Source organism: Anthonomus grandis, chromosome 5 (genome assembly GCF_022605725.1).
Source record: "Anthonomus grandis grandis chromosome 5, icAntGran1.3, whole genome shotgun sequence".
In the NCBI taxonomy this organism is placed as follows: Eukaryota; Metazoa; Arthropoda; class Insecta; order Coleoptera; family Curculionidae; genus Anthonomus; species Anthonomus grandis.
In genome coordinates this window covers 32859654-32880146 of record NC_065550.1, presented here as the reverse complement: position 1 = coordinate 32880146, position 20493 = coordinate 32859654, and the positions used below count along the sequence as shown (strand labels likewise).

At 25.5% G+C, this 20493-nt stretch overlaps 1 protein-coding gene across 11 annotated transcripts in view; it reads left to right on the top strand.

Moving 5' to 3' along the window:
• Positions 1 to 20493, top strand: part of LOC126736713 (eye-specific diacylglycerol kinase) — a 289431-nt gene that overhangs the window by 179564 nt on the left and 89374 nt on the right. For all 11 annotated transcript variants that reach the window (XM_050441217.1, XM_050441218.1, XM_050441223.1 and 8 more), the window contains one exon: positions 21 to 244. In XM_050441217.1, the coding sequence (XP_050297174.1) occupies positions 21 to 244 (224 nt within the window). The remainder of the gene's footprint in view (positions 1 to 20; positions 245 to 20493) is intronic.

Sequence of the window (20493 nt, the reverse complement as noted above, 5' to 3'; positions counted from 1 at the left end):
CTAATCGATTTCTTCTATAGGTACCGGATTTAAGAAGAGACCGTGCAGCCTCCGTAGATTCCTGCTTCTCAAAAGTACCGGAAAAGAAAACGGAAGAGTTACAACATTCGGGCGTTAGTTTGGAGGTGCCCGTGGGGCCGAACGTGGCGCTGCGGTCGCGTTCGGTCGACATCGTGTTACCGACCGACGAGCAGGCGCGCTATAAAGCGCTCGCGATGACAGCGCCCCCAGCTACCGTACATAAGTAGGTGCTATAATGTAGCTGTCGTCGGCATGCCTGGATTTTATCAGTAATCGATGTTGTTGTCGCATGCCCCTTTTATAGATATTTATTTATTTTAAATATATTTATGTTTTCTTTTGGTGTTATTATTTATATATTATGTATCCTTTTTTTATTTTAAATTTGCATGCGCGTATACAGTAAAGCATTTACTTGGCATAGAAGCTACATGTAATAACAAAAAATTATAATTAATTATTAGGTACAATAAAGTGACTAAATCTACTATTAATAAAGCGGTTAGATTAAAATATATCTGAACACGTCTTTCTGGATGTGATCCAGGGCAAAAACTGGACAAATAAATTTAAAATAAAATAAATACGTACTATTAGGAGAAACAATATGTTATCTTAAACGTTTACCATTTGTCAATGGCTTAAACTGAAACGCCAACGGCCGAGCAGACACGTAACATCATTTATTATTCCCGACCCATCCAGACAGATACATACTTTCCTACTGGGAAATCAATCATCTTTTAAACGATTAATTTTTAATGGTTTTAGTACTTATAAATATTTCGTTTTTATTGTCAACAAATTAAACATTTAAATTTACGAGTTTACTAATAAAATAGTCAATTAATAATTGATTAAGGGTTCTTGACCCTTTACAAGCATTCTCACTAACATTTTTAATAATCAACGAAAAATAATAAATATTGTCAACTGCGTCAAGCGTTGGTTCCTTCCATAATCGATTTAATAAAAATTGTTCTCTAATTTGATATTTTACCACTATGATCATTGTTTAATCAATTCTAAGCTGAATAAATCCACTTTTTAAGGTCAAAGTTTTAAGAAAAAAACAATTAATCCGTCAATATCGATGATCATTTATGCATAATTTTAAATAATCAAGAAATGTTGACTATTTTGATTACAACCTAATTACTGCGATTATTACTTAATTAATTTCAGGCTAATAAAATCAATATGAAAATTTCTTTTAAATCAAATAGAAGAACAAGAATGTCATTTTTCAACAATTGCAAGAGTAAGTAATTTCATTGTTTATTGTCTAGTGCATCAAAAATTCAAAAAAATTATGAAAATTATTAAGAGTATCAAGTATTAGTTCCTGTGATAGTCCACCTAAATAATCAAGTTGGGTACTTTGATTATTGCTCGAATCACTGTGATGATTATTTAATTAATTCCAGGCTGATGAAATCAATATATTGATTTTTTTAAATCACATTGGAAGTATCCGATTCAATTTTTTTAGTGTCCCCTGTCGAAACAATTAAAATATCAATGAAATTTTTTATAATTTTAATTAGCATTGACATTGAAGAATTGTTGGAATAATTAATTTTAAGCTAAAAAAATTCTAAGAGTATCTCATTAAATTATTCATGATCTAATGCATCAACAATTCAAAGAATCAATGGAAAATAATGAAAATTTTAAGTAATATTAAACATTAGGTACTCTGATAATCAAGAATCGTTGGCTAGTTTTAGATTATTACTCGTGAATGAATGAATGATCAATGAATCACTATGATGATTATTTTAACAATTTCAGCTTCAGAAAATCCATATAACAATTTTCTTAATAATTTCAAATGCAAAGATTAATAATTATATTCATTAAGTTAGTTTAGTGCATCAACAATTTAAAAAATCAACAAAAAATAATAAATATTGTCAAGTACGTCAAAACTTAGTTCCTTTAATAATTGAGAATTGTTCTCTAATTTGATATTTACTCGAACCACTATGACCACTTAATCACTTCCAAGTTAAAGAAATCAATATAGTTATTTTTTTTAAATCAAGATTAAAAGCACCTGATTTAATTTTTAAGGATCTAGTACATCAACAATTTAAAATTTTAAGAAAAAAACAATTCATTCGGTCAATACTTAGCTCTGATCATCATCCATGTATAATCTTAAATAATCAATAAATGCTGCATAGCTTAATTATAAAACTTAACTACTATGATATAGATTTAATCATTTTCAAGCAAATAAAATAAAAATATTGCTTTTTTGAAATCAATTGTTAAGAATTGTTGGCAAGTATAATTAAATCTCGAATCACTATAATAAATATTAAATCAATTTCATGCTGATTAAATAAATATAATGATATTTATAAATCAACTGCAAGATTAGCACTATCCGATTCAATTTTTTAGTGTCTAGAACATCAACAATTCAAAATATAGATAATCAAATGAATCAATATTAAGTTCTTATGATCATGCATGTAATGAATAAATGTTGCATAGTTTGATTATTGCTCAATTATTATTATAATTACTTAATCAATTTCAGGCCAATAAAATCAATATAATGGTTTTTTTTTAATCGATTAATTGTAGGAGTATCTGATTTCACTGTATAATGTCTAGTGTATCAAAAATTTAAAAAAAAATATAGAAAGTTATCAAAAACATCAAGAATAACTTTTAGTTTTATTTTTACTCAAATTACTTTGATGATTATTTAATCAATTTTAAACTAAAAAAATCAATATAATCATTGTTTAAAATTAAATGCAACAATGAGTATTTGTGTTTAGTGCATCAAAAATTACGTCCTGTGATAATTCATCTAAGTAATCCAAAATTGTTAGCTAGTTTAATTGTAACTATAATAACTTAATTTCAAGGCTGATCTAATAATCAAATATTTTTTTTAGAATTAATATAAATTGATTATGAGTATCTTTTTATTGTCTAATCATTAATCAATAATTAAAAAAATCAAGAGAATTACTAGAAATAATCATCAATAGCATTAAGAACTAGTTCCTATAAATTGTATGCAATTTTTTCCCAATATATTAAATATTTGTTAAGAGAATATCTAAATTTTTTAATTAATTATTTAGATAGTCACCTTTAAAATCGCTTTAGTTATTTTTAAAATCAATAAAAGCCACTTCTAAATTATAATATCCTTAATCAATTCTTGATAGAAGATTTTAAAATAACTTTTCAGCTGATTAGTATGGAAATGATATTTAATTAATAAATTATAACTAAATAAATATTATTAAATTATTTGAAGATTGATGATTTATTTTATTTAGAAGAGAGATAATTTATTAATTTTAGGGAAGATTCATTTTATTATTTTTTATAAATCAATTCTAATAATTCTTAAATATTTATGATAATAAATAGAGGTTCTAATCAAAATTATTTAATCAATTCCAAGTTAGGTTTGTGACTGATAAATGATAACTTTTTTAAATTATATTTTTAATTAAAAATAAAAATTTTTTGGAATATAGAATTTCTGTATGGAGATATAAAAATTTCTTAATATTCTATAATAAAAATGTATTGATTTTTGTAAAAATATAGAATAATCAAAAATTGTTGATAGTTTGATTAACGCTTTGTCAAATTTTTAATTAATTTTAGGCTGCTAAAATGACTAAATAATTTTTTAGAATCAAGTCTAATACATCAATATTTTAGGAAAAAATCAATGAAATATTTGTCAGTATCATTAAAAACTAGTTGCTGTAATATTTATGCTGAATAATATATTTTTCTGCTTATATAATCCAATATGATTGATGATCGAATCAGTTCCAAAAGTTGAACTTAATCATCAGAATTGATGATTTTTTTAATGTTAAAATCTAATATTACTTGATTATATTTTGAACTTGTTTACACTGAACTTAACCTAACAAATAGTCCCTCCAAGTTAGATGTTAAGCAAGCGCGAAGACGTCGTCGAACAAGTTAATATAAACAAAAACTTCCAAGCGAGTTAGCGCCTATGAATGTTAAATATGGCGTATGTTTCATCTGTGTGGGCGTTTGTATAGGGAAATTGCACAACGGGGGTATTATAGCGTAAGCTGGTTGCCACCTTGTAATATTTTATGAATACAAGCCGGAACGTGCAGCGTAATATGCGAGAATTCGCTTATTGCCGCCCCATATTCCGTTAATAATGAAACTTCAGACGTATTCGAGATGGGGTTCGAGATGTTGCTGCATGCAACGTTGGATTGTCGTAGATTGCGAGGCACGTGGGTGATTTTAATGGGATTTCAAGTGTTAAGTGGGTCGATTTTGATACGAGGAAGTTCCATTTTCCATAAGTATATTTTTATAAGGGTGCAACAATATTAAACGAATAATGTATCGTTTTGCTCGTATTTTATAGTTTAGGTTGACTAGTTAAATTTATTCTGTTTACGTTTAGTCAAATATTTTGATCTATGGTGTACAGTCTTAGATGTGTATTCCTATTGATTTTTTCTAGAGAGAATCTGTTCACAGAATCAGAAATCGTCACTATAATAACAAAAATCATTATAGTGATTTTATGAGGCTGCATTGGTTAAATGATTTAAGAATGGATCTAAAATTTCCTGATTGAGACTTGTATGGTATTGTCTATTTATCATTTTGCCGTAACCTCAATTATTATTGTCCAAGTATTTTAACGATCAATTTCGTTAATGGTTTTCTCTATTCTTCTTTGAATGATTAATGCACCATCGCAAATTACAAAAGATTAAAGAGCTCTGGTTCAAGTACTCTTATGGGCTTAAAATTTATTAATTTATCTTCTTTATTTCTGATACTATTCTTTTACTTTGGAATTAGTTAAAAGAATCATCACAGTGATTCCAAAAAAATATTCAAAGAACTTAATATCAAAATTGTGATTGCATCATTTGCTTGTAAATACATCATAGATTATTTAGCTTGATTTTATTCGCCTTGGAATTGATTAAATACTAAATGTTCATAATTAATCCGTTAATAAAATTATCATTTAAATACTCTTATTGATATTGAATTGATTACAAACATTATCAAAGTGAATATTCAGCTTGATTTTATTGGACTTGGAATTGATTAAAGTTAATTTACCTTATAATGATTTATTAATCAATCTTTTTACAATAAAAACCTATCAATGAATAAATTGTTAGAACTGATAAAAGGATCTTTGTAGTAAATTCAGATAGCACTAGACCTTAAAAAAATTGAATTATTTACTCTCAATCTTGGATTTGATTATAAAAATAATTATATTGATTATATCGGCATAGAATTGATTAAATAATTATCATAGTGGTTCAAGTAATAATCAAACCAATCAACAATTTATGTCTTAATATTTTAAATAGATTATTACGGGAATTGATTTTTGAATCTCTTGGTAATTTCCATTATTATTTTTGTATTGAATCTTTCAATTGATTTTAAAAAGTCATTATAGTGATTTCTCATCCTGGAATTGATTAAGTATTCATCATAATGGATCAAGTAAGATTCAAGCTAGCGAACAACTTAATTTTTTAAATTGTTGATGTGATTTTTATTAGCCTAAAATTAAAACAAAATTGCTGTTTTTTGTGTTTTAAATTTTAATAATATTAAAGTTTCGGCCTATATTAGGCCATTCTTAGGGCGATAAAAAGTAAAGACCTTTTGTCCATAAACATTATAATGTACAATAATAAAAGCTTAGTGAACCTCAAAAATGACTTGATTGAACCTATTATATATGGATAGGAACTAGTGATTGCATAAATGATATTTTTCACCTAATTTTTGACTAACTAGTAACAAAAAAAATATATATAAAACTATACAAAATACTGCGACAAAAAGGTAACCTGTTAACCCCGCACGTGCCCCTAAAATATTAAAGGATATCGCCCCTTTTTCCGAACAACAAACGGGACAGTTTCCCCAATAAAGAAAACACCCTTTCTATTATTTATATGGTGTAGCGCCTCAATGCGGAAATTAATTATTTACTTAAGTACACCATAGGGCCGCCGGATATTTTTATTTATATTAAAAGCCGCATTGCGGATCTCGCTCCCTAAGGAACGTCTATAACTTCCTCTCTATTATAACAAGTAATTAACTGCAATTCTTGAATTTCAACTCTCGCAGTTATTCTTGAAAGTTTGCTTCGCATTTGATTAAATGATGATTTAAATCTTCTTCTAAATACGGATCTTCCATTATATGTATTTCTGAAGTTTTCGAGAGTTATGTATATTTTTCCTGAAGAGAACCGGTTTTATTAGTAAAAAGTTTTAACTGGTCTATAGAATTTACCAAAGGAGTTTTTACTTAATAAATTAAATTATATTTTAAAACCAGCTGAAATGAAAATCTTGTCCCGTCCATTAACCCCATTAAAACGCGACACCCATATCGATTGATCACGAAAATAGACCACATTTATTATTTAACAAACGTCAATTACACAACAGGTACACTAAGAATAACGATAAATGTTTGATCGGATTGAGTTTTATCGGGAACGACTTTTACCCGGACGTGTGTCGTTCAGGTTTCCCGCGATAGTGGCGTTTCGTGTTTATGCAGATAAGCAGTTAAAGCGAATAAAACAATTTCCCAAAAACACCGTGGAACGTGTGGGGGAACGAGAGACTCATTTTCTTTTCAGTTTTTAACGCGATGCCCCGCCGGGAAATCGATCGGCGACAACATGAAGTTTTCCGAGCGGATTTGTTCGACTTTTATTTAGTGTATCGATAGTAGTAGTAGTAGTAGTGGTTTTTTGATTATATATTCCTCGGATATACCCTGTCAATGTCCTATGAAGGTTTGATTGTGTTATGTAGATCTTTGGGGATGTTCTTTGAGGGTTTTTTTTTAAATTAATATTTAAAACTGGAGACAGATTAGGGTGAATTTGTGAAATGATTTTTTTTTAATGAATTAGTCGAAGAATTTGGCTTGTGTAAAAGAAAATTAAAAGGTGCAATATTTTTTTTTGATGTAGAGAAATCATGCTTTAACAAATTAGTGGAAACTAGAGTAAAATCGTACGTCCTTTAATAGAGCAATGCTTTTTCTTTTAAATTATGTAAAAAAAATTGGCAGCGTTGTGTTTAATACTTATGTTTGTTACGTTATGTTTATTTACATAAGTAGAGAAAAAATAAAAACCCTAAGTCTCGATCTCAAAATATTTTTTTATATGTCTCGAAGGTTACATGTTTCGCTTAAAAAAGCATCATCAGACCTGACCTGAGATGACCTGCTTAGTATAATAAAATATTTATTACATTTATTTACATATAAAAAAATATTTTGGGACCGAGACTTAGGGTTTTTATTTTTTTTCTCCAAAGGTTCATGTTAACATCATGAAAAAAAATAAAAATACAACTCAAAATTCATGAAAAAAATTTTTTTAAAAGCATTAAGTTTTAACAAAACTGGGAACAATAGTTTAGAATTTAGACTGAGATTTGCATTAGAGAACAAAAGGATTCTCATCGTTTTTCTGTTTCATCGTTTTATTATTTTAATAAGGTATGAATTGCCTGCAACTACTGTTTTTCTTTTTGAATTTGTCAAATTAAACCCGAAAAACATCAAACATCAAGTTTGTTAATTAAATATTTGGTAAATAATAATCTTTAGTTAGTAAAAAAATATGGTTTTTGCTAAATACCCCCAAAGAAATTAAAAAAAAAAACACACCTCAAATTTGAGAAAAAAAATTGTTAATAAAATTAAATCCTTTTCTTGAATAATTTTAAATTGATAAATAAAATGTTAAAGTTTTTGAGTTCGAGGTTTAACTTAATACCCACAAATTGTAAAAAAAATATTTTTAGATAAATTACGTAAATTTTCAGAAGATGGATTCATTAATGGAACAGGGAAATTGAAAACATCACAAACTCGATTAAATATTAATTATATCGATTATATTAAAATATTTGGTTTGAAAAAATTGAATATACATGTTTTTGTTCTTAATTTTAAAAAATTCTTAAAAAAATAATTTTTTAAAAATTCTTTAAAAAATAATTTTCATTCTATTCACAAATTTTCTTCTATTGAAAGGCTGAGATTGTAATTAAATATTTTTGCAGTAATTAAAATTGAGAGTTTTCTAGATTTAATGAGCATATTTGGAAATTGAAAAAATTGCTGATTTTAAATAAATTAGGTCAAAAATATAAAAAAATATTTTAAATTTAAAACTCTAATTCATGCATGTTTTCACAAAATTTTTGTTTAAAAAAAATTAAATTGAATTTTGAAAAATTTAAATAATTTAATTTTCTTTTCAAATATTTTAATTCATTAAATTTGTGTTTAACATTTATTCAATTTTTTTTATTCCAATAAATTTTTATTCCATAATTTTTGCCTTATTCTATTAACTCGCCCGAACGTTCTACAATGTCTAATCTGCTTCAGTTTACTCAATTTTTAAGTGATGCTATTAATGACGTCGGCCAGACTGATGTAGTTTACATAGACTTCTCAAAGGCCTTTGACTGCATTGATCATTTTACTGTACTTAAAAAACTATGCTCTTTTGGATTTAGTCCATCACTTGTCTCTTTTTTTAGATCATATCTTACTTCAAGGCAACAATTTGTTTCTTATAATGGCTTCAAGTCTGAGTTGTATTTGGCTTCATCTGGGATGCCTCAAGGATCGAAATTGGGGCCTTTACTGTTCTTACTTTTCATCAATGACCTTTCCCGCGCTTTAACTTGTGAAAACTTACTGTTTGCCGACGATTTAAAAATATATAGCAGAATCAATAGTATTGACGACTGTGTATTTCTCCAACATCAACTTAATATTTTACACACCTGGTGTATAAAGAATAAACTTAAAGTAAATATATCTAAATGTAAAGTAGTGACATTCACTCGGAAACATAAACCATTAAATTACGTATACAGTATCAGTTCTGAAGAATTAGAGCATTATGAAAATATACATGATTTGGGGGTTACATTTGATACCCAACTGACATTTATTCCCCACACTCAGTCAGTCCTTTCATCCGCAAATAGAGTTTTAGGTTTCATAATGAGAAACTGTAAACCATTCACTAATATTACATCTCTTAAAACACTGTTTTACTCACTAGTTCGATCAAGACTTGAATATTGCAGCTTAGTGTGGTATCCAATATATCAGATTCATGTTATGGCTCTAGAGAATGTTCAAAGAAAATTCCTCAAATTTTTGCATTTGAAGGAAACTGGTGAGGATTTGATAATGCTCTTTTACTGTCTCAGTTTAATATCGATTCTCTTAATTTTACAAGGATGCTTGTTTTTAATGACTTTGTATATAAGCTTATTCACAATCTTATTGATTCGCCCCATCTTTTATCAATGTTAAACTTTGAGTACCAAGATGGGCTTACCGAAACATTTTATTGCCCTCATTCGAGAACTAACATTGGTAAGAAGTCACCAATTTTTGTTATGACCACAAATTTTAACAGCATCTCTTCTTTGTGCGATATAGAAAACTGTTCTCTTAGACAAGTAGGTATTTTCACTAGGGAAATTTTCTCCCCTCTTATTTAAGTTAGATGTGTAGGTCTTATAGCTTAAGCACATATTGTATTTTTCATTTTTTTTTCATATTTTATATCTGTTACTTGGTGTGCTAGCTTTGTTCTGTAAATGGTTTTGTACTGTTGAACAATAAACAATAAATAAATAAATTAACTTTATATTGAAATCTGTTCGAAAATCTAACAAAAAAAAATAAATTAAAAACCAGTATTTGTATTTTAAGTTTTTCTTCTATTAAAAGACCAAGATTGTTATGCAAAAAAAATTAAAATAAAACGAAATCTTAACACGTAGATTTTTCATTCATAAGTCTACATTTTCTATTAATTTCAATTTGTTCGTTGATAAAAATATCGCAAAATTAATTTTCTTAAATATATTTCTTTTAATTTGTAATTTATTTTTTGATTAATTCTGAAGAACCTAGTTAATTTAAATTTCGGAATAAATTTTTTATTAAAATTGTTCATTAATTTTTTAACTTAATTTGGCTGCTAATTATTATTTAAACTATTGTAAAAAAAAAATCAACTTCAATCTAAAAAAAAATAAGTTATGAAAGTTGAAATTAAATTTATACTATCGAATTGAAAAAAGAAGAAAGTAAAAATATTTTAAGATAGCACGTTTTTTGTAGCAAGTTATTTTCCATAGCTTAATCTAAATAATTTATTTAAAAAAAAATCTTAATTTTAATATTTGCGTTTTTTTATAACTTTCCTAAATTTTTGTTTTTTTTTTAAATTTTCATTTTATCAAATTTTCGATAGGTTACTTTTTAATCAAAAAAAATATTAAATGATTTATTAAAATCTACATTTTTATTTCATAATTTGTTCATTATTCTAATTTTATATTTAAAAATCTGTAAACAGAAAAATTTCAAAACTCAATTTTTTTAATGAAATCTTCTATTAAAAAGTTAAGATTGTAATAAAATAAATGAAAAATAATTAAAATTTAAAAAAATTGAACATGTAGATTTTTAATTCAATATTCTAAATTTTCTATTAATTTCAATTTATAGTAGGACATAAAAAATATTTTAAATGTAAAAACTAAATATTTATTCATAACATGCATTAACAAAATGTTTGATTGAAAAAAATTTAGCTAATTTAATTTTCTTTTCAAATATTTTCATTTATTAAATTTGTATTTAAATTCCACTTTTTTTTCATTCCAATAAATTTTTATTTCATCGTTTTTGCGTTATTCTATTAACTTTATATTAAAATCTGTTTGAAAAAATAATTTAAAAGCAATATTTGTATTAAGTTTTTCTTCTATTAAAAGACCAAGATTGTAATAAAAAAAAATTAAAATAAAAAATAAAACAAAATCTGAACACGTACATTTTTAGTTCATAAATGTAAATTTTCTATTAATTTCAATTTGTTCGTTAACGAAAATGTCGCAAAATTAATTTTCTTATAATATTTTTTTTCAATTTATTTTTTGATTAATTCTGCAGAATCTAGTTAATTTAAATTTTTATTAAAATTACTCATTAAATTTTCAAAAACTTAATTTTTTAACTTAATTTGTCTGTTAACTATTTTTTAAACTATGGTAAAAAAAATTAAAATTCAACTCCAATAGAAAAAAATAAGTGATTAAAGTTAAAATTAATTTGAAACTATCGAATTGAAAAAAGAAAAAAATAAAAATATTCTAAGATAACACGTTTTTTGTAATTTATTTTCCATGGCTTAATCTAAATAATTAATCTTATAAAAAATCTTACTCTTAATATTTGTGTGTTTTTATAACTTTATTAATTTTTTTTTCCATCTTATTAAATATTTATTGAGTTGCGTAGACTTTTTAATCAAAAAAAAATTAAATTACTTCTTAAAAACTTAATAATTTGTGCATTATTCTATTAATTTAATATTTAAAAATCTGTAAAAAAATTCAAACAGAAAAATTTTAACAATTTCAAAATACAAATTTTTTAATGAAATTTTCTTTTGTTAAAAAGTTAAGGTTGTAATGAGATAAATGAAAAGTAATTAAAATTTAAAAAAAATTCAACATGTGGATTTTTAATTTATTATTCAAAATTTTCTATTAATTTCAATTTATAGTAGGACATAAAAAATAGTTTAAATGTAAAAACTCTAAATATTTATTCAGGCATGTTTTAACAAAATTTTTTATTCAAAAAATTTTAGCTAATTTATTTTCTTTTCAAATATTTTGTTTTCATTAATTTGTATTTAAATTCCATTTTTTTTTATACCAATAAATTTTTATTTTATAATTTGTGCATTTTTCTATTAACTTTATATTGAAATCTGTTCGAAAACCTAACAAAAAAATAATTTAAAAGCAATATTTGTATTAAGTTTTTCTTCTATTAAAAGACCAAGATTGTAATAAAAAAAAATTAAAATAAAAAATAAAACAAAATCTTAACACGTAAATTTTTAGTTCATAAATGTAAATTTTCTATTAATTTCAATCTGTTCGTTAACGAAAATGTCACAAAATTAATTTTCTTATAATATTTTTTTCAATTTATTTTTTGATTAATTCTGCAGAATCTAGTTAATTTAAATTTTTATTAAAATTACTCATTAAATTTTTAAAAACTGAATTTTTTAACTTAATTTATCTGTTAATTATTTTTTTAAATAATGTAAAAAAATTAAAATTTAAGTCCAGTTTCAACAAAAAATTGGTAAAGTTAAAATTAATTTGAAACTATCGAATTGAAAAAAGAAAAAATTAAAAATATTTTAAGATAACACGTTTTTTGTCAGTTATTTTCCATGGCTTAACCTAAATAATTAATTTAAAAAAAAAATTCTACTCTTAATATTTGTGTTTTTTTATCACTTTATTATTTTTTTTTTAAATTTTCATTTTAATAAAAAAAATTAAATTACTTCTTAAAATCCTAATTTTTATTACATAATTTGTGCATTACAGGTATTTTAGTTAAACAAACAATTGAAGCTTTTTTCTGTAAAATTAATAAGTATGATAGCTTTCTGTTGAAGAAGGTTTTTGAATTCTCCCTTTGTTTTTGTAAGCGATTTAATTTATATGTTATTTGTGTTTATAGACCACTCACAGGAGATATTGGTATATTCCTGGACAAACTTGATTCTCTATTATCCCAATTGTCTCTACACTCCATAGTTATTTGGCTGGTGACTTTAATATTAACTGCACTGATGTAAGCTTGCCATCATACCATACATCCCTTTTAAGTATATTGGAATCTTATGACTTAAAGATGCATGTTCTTTCACCCACATTCTCATCTGCAACTACTATTGATTATTTGTCTACAAATTTAAATGATGTGTCATGTAGACTACTCTCATCTGGTATTTCTCACCATGAAGCCATTCTCGCTAGGATTCCATGCAACAATGTATTTCCTTCATCTCATTATATAGGAAGAATTTTCAGCAGAGCAAATTTTAATGATGTTTCTTCTACTACAGCTTTGGTTAATTGGAATGCAGTTGAAATGGCTCCTGACCCGTTTACTTTGTTATTTCATGTGCTATGTGACAAGACCAATCAGTGTTTTCCTAAAAAGAGGCTTAAAATAAAAAATAGAAAACCATGGGTCACAGCAGGCCTCAGAACTTCAGCTATAAACCTCCGTTTTTTGGAAACATTATTCTTTATCATCAGAAATATCGTAGTCTATACAGAAAGACGATAAAAGCAGCAAAGGTTAAATATTATAGTGACCGCTTGAATTTGTCCTCAAATAGACAGAGAGAATGTTGGTCAATTATGAATGACTTCAGGCATTCTCACAAGAAAGTTTCAGAACCAGAAGTAAGACCAAATAGTTTAAATGATTATTACCGTAATATTCCTCATTTATTGCTCAAGGATGTGAATACTAATATTGATCCTTTGCATTATATTCAACAAGTGTCAGTTCAAAATTCTTTTTCTTTTATCCTGTTAGCCTTACTGACGTTAAAGATGCAATTAAAAGCTTAAAAAACCATAAATTAGCTGGAGCTGATGGAATATTATCAAAATTACTACTCCTTTTGCCTGACTCGGCATTAAATGCCTTAGCTTCTGCCATAAACAATTCCTTTCATAATGGCATCTTTCCAGCATGATTGAAAGAGGCATTGGTTATCCGTCTTTATAAGGGTAGAGATTTGAATGAGCCTTGTAATTTCCGTCCAATTTCTATATTGTCTACCCTCTCCAAGATAGTTGAAAAACTTGCAAAAATCAGAATTTTGTCTTTTTTGCAACATAATTGCATTTTATCTGCACATCAGTTTGGATTTCAAACGGGAAAAGGGACTCATGACGCTGTTTTCGGCTTTTTGGAGAGTGTCTATGTATCTTTAAATTCTGGAGAGTCCGCGGCGGCTGTGTTTTGCGATTTATCCGAGGCATTTGATTGTGTAGATTATAGAATACTGCTGTCTAAGCCCAATAATTATGGCTTTAGAGGTGTGGCATTGCAATGGCTGGAATCCTATCTGTCTAATCGTACCTAAAGAGTTACAGTATTTGGATGTTTATCTGATTCCAGATCTCTTAAAACTGGAGTACCTCAGGGTTCAGTGTTAGGACCACTATTATTTTTGCTCTATGTAAATGATTTGGGTTCATTAAAACTGCAGGGCAAAGTGGTTCAGTTTGCTGATGATACCACCATTTTATGGAATCAGAGATTCTGATAATGAGAGCCCAGGTTTTTAGGGATATTAAAATTTTATCAGAGTGGTGTGCTGCAAACAGACTTGTTTAATGTGGGCAAAACCTTTATTATGGGATTTAAGTGTGACGTTCAGGGCCTTATGTTTAGCGAAAACTCCCCCTTGCAAAACAAAGAAGGCTGCAAGTTCCTTGGTATTACCATTGATGGTCGCCTTCGCTTCGAAGATGATATCCTAAATCTTGCATCAAAATTATCCTCTGGATACTTTGCAGTAAGAATGGCGGAGCATGAGCTGGAAGAGGTAGTTGCACGTTCAGTGTACTTTTCTCTTATTGAGTCCCATCTTCGTTATGGCTTGCCTTTTTGGGGTTTAAGCAACAAGGGATTATTAAACATAATTTTTGTGATTCAAAAAAAGGCAGTTAGATACCTATGTTCCGCTGGGTTAAGAGATTCTTGTAAACCTCTCTTTATATCTCAAAAACTCTTTTTTCTCTTTTTATCTTAGAAACAGCTACTCTTATTCGTAAATGTCCTAAACCTCCCTCTAACACTGGTCATATGACTCGCCAGGTTAACGATTTTCCCTTATCAATCCTTACATCCTCCTTTACCAAGAACTCACTTATATACCTTAGCAAAAAAAATTCCTCTATGTACCAGACAAATTTTAGAAGTTAAGAAATTCAAAAAGAAATTAAAATCACTTTTATTATCCAGGGCATATTATAGCCTTGACGATTTTTTTAATGATACCTTTTGACCTGTGCTCTGACATCATTTTAGTGTTTTAGTTTTGTTTCCTATTAAATATTTTAATTATTTCCTCTAAATTCTGTTTTATTGACAGCTTTACTTATTTTTTAATCAAATTTATCAAAAAGATGCTTTTTTTTTTATTTTTTCAATCTGTTTTGTTTTAATTAATGTTGGGTAAATTTTATGGTAAATTGTTTTAGGTGTTATGTTTGTTTGAAATTTGAAATTTAAAGTGAATTTGGAATTTTTTAGTTTTTAGGATGCTTGTACACAAGATTTTGTTTTGTCTTACGTAATATAGCACATTTTCTTTCTTTCATTATTCTATTAATTTTATATTTAAAAATCTGTAAAAAAATTTCAAACAGAAAAATTTTAACAACTTCAAAAAACAAATTTTTTATTGAAATTTTGTTTTCTTAAAACTAAAAAAAAATAAAATAATTAAAATTACAAAAAATCTGAACATTAGATATTTAATTCATTAGTCTAAATTTTCTATTAATTTCAATTTGTTTGTTAAGAAAACTATTCCAAAATTAATTTTCCTAAATATAGTGTTTTTAATTTATAATTTATTTTTTGAATAATTTAGAATAACCGACATAATTTAAATTTGGAAAACAAAAAAAAATCATTGCTCGTTAAAATCATTAAAAAAAAATAAAATTTAACTCCAATTAAAAAAAAATAAGTAATTAATCATTCAATTAAATTCAAATTTAAACTTTTAAAATTCTAACGAGAAAATATGATAACACACGTTCTTTTCCATTAATTAATCTTCAATTCTCATATTAAGAATTGTTTATATTATCAAAATATAAAAAGATTCCAATAGTATTTTTGATTCAGAAGCGAAATTTTCGACTAATTTCATTTTTGTTATTGGATTTTTTTGAAAAAAGAATAACCATTGAATTTTTCCAGTTTTTGAGCCTAAAATGCACTTCAATGCCCAAAAATCGAAATAAATATTGATTTATTCAAATTTGTACCGCATGGCGTTACTCTATTACTTCCTAGTTCATCCTAAAGTTGTAGCATTTATACACAATTTAGCTCTCATAATACGAAAAACACCACTTATTCCGATCAATAATCATGCACAAACACTCAATAAATCAGTCAAACTCCCGCCAAACAGGAAATATCAACTTTATTATGATCGAATTTCTCATCGGGCCAATCTATTGTGGGCTCATAATAAAGTAGGAACACACACATACTCTCTCTCCTATTTTTAAACCCGCTTTTAGCGGGAAAACATAGTTTCGCCTAAACACCAGATGGACCCATCTGCACCTCTATTTTTACCCAATTTTTCGTTAAAAATAGCGAGAAAAATAAATTAACAAAAAAAAATAGAAAAAGTCTCATTGAAGTTACCAGACGCGGCATTTACATAACGCGATATCGCGTACCTATTTACGAACTTGGCTAATCTGTTGAATAAAGATAATAAAAGTTTATTCTGTGATAATAATAACCGCATTATAACGTATATTAACTAAAGAATAAACAAATATGTACACGGCGTACTATTAGAGGCGTGGGTAATGGGTTTTTACGTTGGTTCATGTAAAGCTTTTTAATTTTTCTGCAAATTAATGCTTTTTTCAATATATAAAACTGGTTAATACCCAATACATTTAGGCCTAAATCCTCCTATAAAATTAATAATCTAAAGAGCGATTCGATCCCGATATTAGTCGCTCAAAGATCGTTTCTTTCCCTTATTTTCCAACATCTCCTTATCCGAGTGAAAAGCCCAAAAAATGAATTTTAAAAAAGGGAACTGATTAAATATACATAAATCGATTCGTTTTCAAAGGTGTAAGGGTCCAACTCAAATTTGAATTTCATAGGAAATGACATAGCAAATGTCGTCTTTAAAAAGAAAAAGGGGATTAGTGCGGGGCCGTTCTGTGTATCGGAAAAATCGAACCAGGTAAGACCTAAATATATGGTAATAGAATAAATTAATTTTGTAGCGATTTAAGTGTTATGAGAACGAGTGAGGAGAAAGTGTAGATAAACAAAGGAATCCTTTAATGGGTTTTAAGTGCTCTCGCCTGGTGACAATAGGGTTGAATTGTTATGAGGGAATGTGATTAAGTCATTAGGGTTATTTATTTTTGGCATGTTACAGCACTGATTATTGCAAGGGTAAATTATTCTTAACTTTGACGAGGATTTTTTTGATATTTTTGGAGAATTTAGTATTATCGTGATTTTTCAATTGAAATTTAGATTTTTTGCATGCGATTTTTCAATATTCTTATTCAAGCTCTTATTGTGTTTTAAACCAGTTTTACTTATGGTTTCTTATTTGTATTTATTTTTAAATATTTTTTTGTAGATTTATTGATATTTTTGTTCCTATATTTTAGCTTATATTTTGTTTCTCGTTGTATGGAACCAGTCATAGAAAAACTTCAAAAATTCATCTATGTCATTAATTATGTTTTTTTTTAATTTTTTATTGTATTTTTTCTTAGTGGTTTCTTTAATTTTTATTTCATTTATTAATATACTTAATAATTCCTTTTTTCTGGGAACTTTAATTTAATAAAGATATTTTTGGGGAATTTAGTTTTGTTATATTTTTTAAATTTTTATTTTATTTGCTTTTCATCTTTCATCAATTTTTCATAATTCTAATTTTCTAATTTAAGTTTTATTTATTCATTTTAAGTTGCATTTAATTTTATATTGCTATTGAATTTGTACGTTTATTGGCGTATTTTAGTTATAAATATAGTTTTAATTAAGTCATAATAAAAAAAAATAAAAATCATTTTTCTTCTCATTTCATACATCGATTATGTTTTTTTTTTACATATAATCTTGTCATATATTTTTTTAATAATTTCTTTTATTGCTATTTTATTAATTACTTTGTTATTTGTTATTTTTTTAATTTTAACTTATATTTTGTTTTTTTGTACCAGTTTTGAATTTTTATTATATTTGGGTTAATTTAGGTTTTTTAAACCAATCGTATTTTTTATTTGTACCTATTTCGATTTTTCTTTTGTAACTTTAATTCGTAGGTTTATTGCAATTTTTCTCTCTTATTCAGTGTTTGTTTCAACTTTTATTCAGATTTTACCATTTTATTTTTTGAGTTTTTTAAATCTATCTACTTCTCAATTTACGGTAATTCAAACCAGTCATAAAATAATTTGAAATTTTTATTTTTTTATATTTTTTTTAATGTCTCAGTTTTCCATTTATTTAATTTTTTAACAAAGTTTTTAGTTAAATTTTCTGGTCTTTTACAGTTTAATTAAATATCTTTAATGAAAAAATATTTACGGTAAATTGTAATTATTTATTTTTAATTGTAATTTCTTATGTTTAACTGTTCTTTGGGCCACTTTTTATTAATTTTTTTAAATTATTTTATTCTTTTTCCTCTTATTTTTAACAGTGTTTTTTATCTATACTAAAATAAAATATAAGTACAATAAAAGAAAATAAATAAAATGTATTTATTTTCATATATTAATTAGCTAAATATAAAAAAGAAATAAACCCAAACAAAGCCAAATAAAAATAAAATTAAAAGAACCTTACCTACGCTTTTGGTTCTTATTTAAAATTATTTTCATTTTTTGTTTTAATTCCTGATTGTACCAGTTCTTGTCTTATTTTTATTTTTTATAATATTTTCTTTTTTATTCATCTTATTCTTAAACATTAATTTAATTTTTTTTAATCCATATTTCCTTACAAATAAAGGCTTTCTTATTTTATTGCGATTTTTTATATTTTGTTCTTATTTATTATCCTTTTTATATTTTTTCTGTTTAATTTTTACTGAAATAAAATAAAAGTCTAATAGAAATAAAACAAATTTTTAGGTAAATAGAAAATAATCCTCTGGGCCACTTTTTATTTATTTTTTCTTATTATTTTATTCTTTTTCCTGTTATTTTTTTTCCATAATATTTTAGTTCATTGTTTTTACTAGATTCTTTCATACAAGTGTGTCTTTTTTTAGGTTTGTATTTTTTATTAATTTATACTGAAATAAAATATAGATGCAATAGAAAAAAAAATTAATTAAACAAAAAAATAATAAAAGTAAACAAAAAAGCAAAATAAAACAAAAAATAAAAAACCTTAACCGACGCTTTTGGCTGTATAAGCACATCAATTGCTTATTACCTTCTAAGGTCTTATATTTCACTTGTATTAACAATTTTAAAAAAAATTAATAAAAAGCCAAATAATTGAAAAAATTAAAAACCTATAATAACACACTTTCACCTAAAAAATAATGTGATAATAAAACTTTTATAAATAAGATGAAAATAATAATAAACAAAATATTACAAATTACAAAAATAAAGCAAATAAAATAATAAATAAAAAAACGTAAACCGACGATTTTGATCACTTGAGGACACTAATGTATTTACGATTCCCTAAGAACTTAGTTTCCAAGTTTTGGTTACAATTTCTACTTAAAAAATGATGAAAGCAACTAAATAAAAACCTTAAAATAATATACTTAAAATAAGACAATAATAAAAATTTAACTGAAGACCTCGAATGTATTTTATTTTGTATAAAGATATATTTTTACCAGTTTTTAAGGTCTTATGATACGGTTTTTATTAACGATTTAAGTAAACAATGAATAATTTGAAAAGAAACTAATAAAAAGTCAAATAATTGAAAAATAAATGACGCCCTCACCTAAAAAATATTGTGGTAATAAAACAATTTTAGATAAGACGTAAATAAAGTATGGCAAATAAAAAAAGAAAATAAAATAAAAAATTTAAGCCGACGCTTTTAATCATTAAAAAACACTGATGAATTTCCCATGTATTAAGGGCTCGTTTTCTAATTTTTGTTTAAATTAAAAAAAGTTAAATAAAGGTAGAAATAAAGAATGTAAAGTGACGCACTTAGTAATAAAAGTTGCATAAATTAGGCAAAAATCACAAACCAAGAAAAAGCCAAAATAAAGTAATAAACAAAAGCCCTAAAGGGGCATTTCACTAAAAGGTGTAATTTAGATTTATTTATTTATTTTTTAATTTATATTAAACTTTTATCACTTTTTACCATTGTAAATCTTTTATTTTTGTTTTTCGTTCTATAGAACCAATTATAAATTGTAAAATTTGATTTTATATTATTCATATTTTCCTCATTAAATTACTATATAAATTTCTATATAGATTTTTATACATTAAACTCTATTTTAATTCATATTTATTTAATGGCTATTACGAATTAACACTTTTCTTATTCTATTGTTATTTTTTATACTTTGTTTTTAATAGCCATATTAAATAATTCTTTGTTTCACATTGATAAATTTGTAATTGAAATGAAATATAAGTGCAATAGAAAAAAAACAAAAATTTAGTTAAATAAAAAATTAAAAATTAAATAAAACCAAAAATAAAAACCTAAACTAACGCTTTTGGTATATAAGCG